Genomic DNA, 7,972 nt, shown 5'->3' on the forward strand with positions numbered 1-7,972 from the left:
TTAAGACTAGTCAAGTGCAGTAGTGAGAAGGGGGAAAAGGGTAGAAAAACGGAATAAGGGCCAGGAGCAGTGGCTCACACCTAAAATCCCAGCACTTTGGGAGGCCCACAAGGGCAGATCACCTGAGGTCAGGAGTTAAGAGTTCAGCCTAGCCAACATGATGAAACCTTGTCTCTACTGACAATACAACAATTAGCCATGAGTGGTGGCATGCACCTGTAGTCCCAGCTATTCAGGAGGCTGAGGCAGGAGAATCACTTGAATCGGGGAGGTGGACACTGCAGTGATCCGAGATTGTGCCACTGCACTCTAGCCTGGGCAACAGGGTAAGACTCTGAATCAAAAAAAAAACCACCAAAAAACCAGGCCACGTGCAATGGATCACCTTGAGGTCAGGAGTGCAAGACCAGCCTGGCCAATATGGTGAAACCCCATCTCTACTAAAAATGCAAATATGACATGGGTGTGCTGGCAGGCATCGGTAAGCCCAGTTACTCACAAGGCTGAGGCAAAAGAACTGCTTGAACCCAGGAGGTGGAGGTTGCAGTGACCCAAGATCATGCCACTGCACTCCAGCCCTAGGTGACAAAAACAAAACTCTATCTCAAAAAAAAAAGAAGAAAAGAATAAGGAGCTTAATCTGTAAGACTATCAATAGTCAACTGAGTTAACTTACTACCTTCAGACCATCAAGATCCCCATATTTTAATTGTTGGTAGTAGCTGCTAATTTACAAATATAACCATCAAAAACAAACATTTATTGCTTATTCATATAATTTTTATATAAACAAATGTATCAATTCTAAGTTAATAATTCATCTTTACTATAAGAAAAGACATATTTCCTTTTTTTTTTTTCCTTGAGGTAGGGTCTCACTCTGTAACCTAGGCTGAAGTGCAGTGGTGCAATAATGGCTAACTGCAGCCTTGAACTCCTGGGCCCAAGCCCAGGTGATCCTCCCTCCTTGGCCTGTCAAGCAGTTTGGGCTAAGGCATACACCACCACACCAGACTGAGATAAGACATAGTTCCATCAAGTTCTTAATCAAGTTATATCAATTTGCTATTACAATGTTTATTATTACTCTTTGAATAAAATAGAATATGCACCTAATAAATGTTGACTAACTTCCAAAACAAATTTTCTTATTACATTGGCTTACACAAAAAAAAATTTAGGTGAGAATTACTAGAGAAAACATGTTAAAAAAAGATAAATAGCAGCCGGGCACGGTGGCTCACATCTGTAATCCCAGCACTTTGAGAGGCCAAGGCGGGCGGATCACGAAGTCAGGAGTTCAAGACCAGACTGACCAATGGTGAAACCCCACCTCTACTTAAAAAACCCTGTCTCTACTTAAAAAATACAAAAATTAGCTGGGCATGGTGGCTTGTGCCAGTAATCCCAGCTACTAGGGAGGCTGAGGTAGAAGAATTGCTTGAACCAGACCCAGGAGGCGGAGGTTGCAGTGAGATAAGATCGCGCCACTGCACTCCAGCCTGGGCTACAGAGTGAGACTCCATCTCAAAAATATATATATATATATAAATAATTGTACCCTTGCTATTAAGAAAATTTAAGGCTGGGCGTTGTGGCTCATGCCTGTAATCTCAGCACTTGGGAGGCCAACGCAGGGGGGATCACAAGGTAAAGAGATCGAGACCATCCTGGCCAACATGGTGAAACCCTGTCTCTACCAAAAATACAAAAATTAGCTGGGCATGGTATCGCATGCCTGTAGTCCCAGCTACTCAGATGGCTGAGGCGGCAGAATTGCTTGAACCTGGGAGGCAGAGGTTGCAATGAGCCAAGATCGCACCATTGCACTCCAGCCAGGGGACAGAGCAAGATTCTGTCTAAAAACAAAAAAAAAAGAAAATGTAAATTAAAACAACTGGCAAATGTTTATTAACACTTATGTATGAGGCCATGGTAACACTAGAAGAAATTTAAGGACAAACTTTTGAAAACAAATATGATATGCCAAACATCAGAGAAAGCATCATGACCTTTGAACTGGTATACCAACTCTTGGGAAATTATCATTTAAAAAGTAACTAAACAAAAGCAAAAGATATATGAAAATAGATAAACTGCCTGGGTGACCAATTAACAAAGGAAATTCTACCTAAATGTTCAACAGTGGGAAAATGGCTACATTAAATGTGGTATTACAACTTAAATTATAGGCTGGGTGCAGTGGTTAACACCTGTAATCCCAGCACTTTGGGAGGCTGACGCCGGTGGATCACTTGAGGTGAGGAGTTCAAGACAAGCCTGGCCATCAAGGCAAAACCCTGTCTCTACTTAAAAATACAATAGTTAGCCAGGCATGGTAGCAGGTACCTTTAATCCCAGTTACTCGGGAGACTGAGGCAGGAGAAACACTTGAACCCGGAGAGGCAGAGGTTGCAGTAAGCAGAGATTGCACCACTGTACTCCAGCCAGGGACATAGACCAAGACTCTGTCTCAAAAAATAATAATAATAATAATAGGCTGGGCGCAGTGGCTCATACCTAAAATCCCAGCACTTTGGGAAGCCAAGGCAGGCAGATCACTTGAAGTCAGGAATTCAAGACCAGCCTGGCCAACGTGGTGAAACCCCATATTTACCAAAAATACAAAAATTAGGCAGTCATGGTGGCACATGCCTGTAGTCCCAGCTACCCGGGAGGCTGAGACACGAGAATCACTTGAACCCAGGAGGCAGAGGTGGCAGTGAGCAGAGATCACACCATTATACTCCAGCCTGGGCAACAGAGTGAGACTCCATCTCAAAATAACAATAATAATAATAATAATTTAAATTATAATCATGAAGACTATAGAGAGATACAGAAAAAAGTTATGTCATAATAAGTAAAAAGATTTAAAATTAATGTATATCATGATTACAAATCTTTACATATATGCGTATGATCTAAGACTGATGGGAAAGAATTTAAATGTCTGAATTATGAGATTATGGCTGAGCACGTTCTTAAAAACTTTAATATCCATAAATCACACGGTAAAAAGTTGCTATACATAACTAATGATATTTCAGTTAGGGGAATCTATTTTGCTTTCTCTACTAACTCCATTTGTGGTCAAAATTATCTTACCTTTCCTTTGCAAGCACAGCAAGTCCCTGTAATAAGATAGGCACAACTGTCTGATCCAGGTAGGCACGAGTTGGCAAAGATTGGAGATCTACCTTCTGCTTTGATGACTTTTCTGCATTAATCTTCTCATTTTCTACTATCCTCTAGTGAATTCAAAAAAACAGTACATGAACATTTCAAATAACCAGGTTATTTTGAGTGCTAAACAAAATTATTGGAAATATGACACTAATGGAAAAGGCAAATCAATAACTAGAAAGCTGGTACTAGACCACAAACTTCTCCGCCCAAAATAAATTCAGACCCATCTTTCAAACTCATTCAAGCTTTTTCTCTCCAGAAGCACCATAACATCTCATTCTTCTAATGTCATGTCTCAAGATCCTACTCTTTTTCCCTTTCATTCTGCCTTTGTAGGAGTAAATACAAATGCTTTTCTTTTTTTTCATGTGAGTATCTTCTCAGAGTATGTTCCCAAAAAAACTGGACACAACACCAAACAGCACCAAATCACAGCAAGAAAGCTGGTCACAGCAGAGAGAGCAAGCTTCAGGGTATAACGCTTATATGCTCAAGAGAATCTAGCTAAAATTTATTACCATTGTCTTGTATTCACTGTTGTTATTTTTATGGTTACCACCTATTTAACATAATGAGAATACTTTCCCCTTCATGTTTCTTTTTTAAAGAAATACATTCAGCTTGGGCAACAAGGCAAAATCCAGTCTCTACAAAAATTAGCCAGGTACACTGTGCCTGTAGTCCCAGCTACTCAGAAGGCTGAGATGGGAGGATCACTTGAGCCCAGGAGGCAGAGATTGCAGTGAGATGATATAATGCCACTGCACTCCAACCTGGCCAACAAAGCAAGGCCCTGTCTCTAAATCAATCAATCAATCAATCAATGATTTTTAAAAATGAACAGATTTAAGAAAATACATTATGTAAATACCCCCAAAATGAAGAAAAGTATTAATACAGAAAAAAATCACTAATGTCATATTTAAATGAATGGTTTTCCCCACTCCAGCAGGTAATGCCAAAAAGCAATAATTAATTTTAATTAAAAATAAATGAGGCCAGGCGCGGTGGCTCAAGCCTGTAATCCCAGCACTTTGGGAGGCCGAGGCGGGTGGATCACGAGGTCAAGAGATCGAGACCATCCTGGTCAACATGGTGAAACCCCGTCTCTACTAAAACTACAAAAAAAAATTAGCTGGGCATGGTGGCGCGTGCCTGTAATCCCAGCTACTCAGGAGGCTGAGGCAGGAGAATTGCCTGAACCCGGGAGGCGGAGGTTGCGGTGAGCCGAGATCGTGCCATTGCACTTCAGCCTGGGTAACAAGAGCGAAACTCTGTCTCAAAAAAAAATAATAATAAAAAAAAAGTAAATGAAGCTGGCCAGGCTCAGTGGCTCACACCTGTAATCCCAGCACTTTGGGAGGCCGAGGTGGGCAGATCACGAGGTCAGGAGATCGAGACCATCCTGCCTAATACAGTGTGAAACCCTGTCTCTTCTAAAAATACAAAAAAATTAGCCAAGCATGGTGGCACACGCCTGTAGTCCTAGCTACTCGGGAGGCTGAGACAGGAGAATTGCTTGAACCTAGGAGGCGGAGGTTGCAGTGAGCCGAGATCACGCCACTGCATTCCAGCCTGGGCAACAGAGCAAGGCTCCATCTCAAAAAAATAGATAAATAAAAATTAAAATAAATGCAATTTTAAAAGTAACAATTTATATTTTCTTCTTTACAACCCCCTAAATTTTGGAGCTATCAAATAGATTCAGCTGACATTCAGAGAATTAAAAACTAACTTATTGCCTCCAACAGACTTAAAATTTTGTGTTTTTTTGAGTTTCGTTCTTGTTGCCCAGGCTGGAGTGCAATGGCACAATCTCAGCTCACAGCAACCTCTGCCTCCTGGATTCAAACAATTCTCCTGTCTTAGCCTCCCAAGTAGCTGGGATTACAGGCATGAGCCACCACGTCCAGCTAATATTTTGTATTTTTAGTGGAGACAGTTTCTCCATGTTGGTCGGGCTGGTCTCGAACTCCCGACCTCAGGTGATCCACCTGACTCAGCCTCCCAAAGTGCTGAGATTACAGGTGTGAGCCACCGAGCCCAGCCTTTTCTTAAACTAACGTATTTAAAAATGTTGCATCTGGGCACAGTTGCTCATGCCTGTAATCCCAGAACTCTGGGAGGCCATGGCAGGTGGACCACTTGAGGCCAGGAGTTGAGACCAGCCTGGCCAACATGGTGAAATCCCATCTCTATTAAAAATTTAAAAACTGGCACAAAAGTAGTCATTAAAAAAAAAAGAAATTAAAAACTAGACGGGCATGGTGGCACATGCCTGTAGTCCCAGCTACTTGGGAAGGTAAAGCACAAGAATCCCTTGAACCCGGGAGGCAGAAGTTGCAGTGAGCCTGGGTAACACAGCAAGATTCTGTCTCAAAAAGAAAAAAAAAATTGCTTTTTTTGAAAATCTAACATTTCAGATGTTTAAAATGGGGGTTGGGTGTGGTGGCTCATGTACTCCCAGCACCTTTGGGAGACTGAAGCAGGGTGATTGGTTGAGTCCAGGAGTTCGGGACCAGCCTGACCAGCATGGTAAAATCCCATCTTTCCCATCTCTACTAAAAATACAAAATTAGCTGGGCATGGTGGCACATGACTGTAAAGCCCAGCTACTTGGGAGGCTGAGGCAGAATGGCTGAACCCAGGAGGTGGAGGTTGCAGGGAGCCAAGATTGAGACACTGTACTCCAGCCTGGGTGACAGAGCAAGACTCTGTCTCAAAAAAAAAAAAAAATAAAGAGACAAAAAAAATAATAAGTGGCTCTAAAAGGACAAAACAGTATTCCTAAGAGCACTTTCATTTAAATGAACTTTTGCTTCAACATACTCAAGCTAGATATAAAAGAGCTGACAAAAATTTTTCTACTTTTAATTGTATCTTGGTAAAAATAAGAAAAAAAATCTTTAATCATATCTGTAACATAAATAGCATGGTTTCCAAAGACACTTCCCATAACTATGTCAGACAACTTTTGTATTTCTGCTTATGGTTTTCCAATCTAATTATAGAATTTAATTAAAAGATAATTTTCTATTAAATACAAAGTTTATTTAATCTATAAAATTCTATGTATTTGTCCATAGACCGAAAAATTTATTTTTCGTTAGTAAATTTTAACAGATAATACCTTTGGCACACCATCACTTCAGAAACTCTTACTGAGCCTTTGTAAAATTCAGCTTTTCATTGCAGAAAAGACTATACAACTTCATTGTTTCTGAAAACTGACACCATCTTAAATGAATTCTCCTCCCCTAAATCAAAATCCACTATGTTCAAAACTTCTCATTGATCACAACAAAGACAATGCAGCAAACTTCAAAATCTCACAGTGTATTAATAGTCCTAACTTCCAGGCACAGTATATGTACACAACAAAAACTATTCAGGGCCAGGCGCAGTGGCTCAAATCTGTAGTCTCAGTACTTTGGGAAGCTGAGACAGGAGGACTGCTTGAACGCAAGAGTTTGAAACCAGCTTGAGCAACATAGTGAGACCCTGTTACTATATTTTTTAAATAATTTTAAGAAAATTTAACTTGTCAGTTACATGACATTACAATGCCTCCAATAAGAAAGAGCAATACCTAAGCAACTCCTATAAATTCTGTAATAAATTCCTTAACCAAATCTTCCCATTTATTTCATCTGAACATTTACTAGTTATCCATTATGTGTCAACTGTGATGCTCAATTTCACTTAAGTCAAAATCTTAAACTAATCTAAAAATAGCTATATCCAAACTACCACAACAAAAAATGAGCTCATAAGACAGTGTAGAACAGTGATCACAAAAAGGTGAAAAATGAGGTGAGCACTATGACTGTCCCTGCTTATCGCTTTCCGCCTGGAGAACTTAAAGAATGCAGTGTAGGGAGAGAGAACTTGAACAGACCCTAGTAGTCTCCCTGAGTTGAGAAGACAGAGCTGAAAATTCTGGGAGACCAAAACAACTAAAATTTGCAAGGCAGAGCACTGAAGGGAAAAAAGTGCATGGAGCCAAGAATTGCACAGAAAGAGACTAAGGATATTGCCTTCCAGTCTTCAGGTGAGTACTTATCAATAGATGAATATAAGTCAACTACCCAAGGCCAGGGAAACAACTGTCTTGTGTTAGTCTGTTTGCATTGCTATAAAGAAATACCTGAGGGTGGGTAATTTACAAAGAAAAGAGGTTTATCTGGCCACAATTCTGCAAGCTACACAAGCAGGGCACCAGCATCTGCTACTGATGAGTGCTTCAGGGAGCCGCCAATCCTGACAGAGAGGGACTGATGTGTCACATAACAAGAGAGGGAGCAAGAAAGGAGTAGGTGCCAGACTCTTTTTAACAATCAGATCTCATGGTAACTAATAGAATAAGAAATCACTCTTACCAAAAGATGGTACCATGCCATTCATGAGGGATCTACCCCATGACCCAAACATCTCCCACTATCCCCGACCTCCAACATTGGGGGGTCACATTTCAACATGAGATTTGGAAGGGACAAATATCCAAACTATATTACACCACAAGGAACAATCCTTGCAGCTCACACAGGCTGGAAATGGTTTGTGTTCCAGTGAGGCAGGGTGAGAAAATCTCATAATACACCAGGATATTGGCTGATGCGGAGGTTGCAGTGAACCGAGATCATACCACTGCACTCCAGCCTGAGCGACAGAGCAAGACTTTTGTCTCAAAAAAAAAAAAAAAAAATCTCATAATACATGGAGTATTGAGTAGAATACGCAATAAAAGGAAATTAAGCCTAAAGTAAACCTGGTCTGTTCTCAC

General features: G+C 40.8%; 1 protein-coding gene across 3 annotated transcripts in view; it reads right to left on the reverse strand.

Annotated features, from left to right (window-relative positions):
* DPY30 (dpy-30 histone methyltransferase complex regulatory subunit) overlaps positions 1-7,972 on the reverse strand; it is a 14,485-nt gene that overhangs the window by 4,315 nt on the left and 2,198 nt on the right. For all 3 annotated transcript variants that reach the window (XM_017534842.2, XM_017534840.2, XM_037740744.1), the window contains exon 4: positions 3,109-3,251. In XM_017534842.2, coding sequence (XP_017390331.1) covers positions 3,109-3,251 — 143 coding nt within the window. The remainder of the gene's footprint in view (positions 1-3,108; positions 3,252-7,972) is intronic.

This window comes from Cebus imitator, unplaced genomic scaffold (genome assembly GCF_001604975.1).
Source record: "Cebus imitator isolate Cc_AM_T3 unplaced genomic scaffold, Cebus_imitator-1.0 Scaffold88, whole genome shotgun sequence".
Taxonomy (NCBI): Eukaryota; Metazoa; Chordata; class Mammalia; order Primates; family Cebidae; genus Cebus; species Cebus imitator.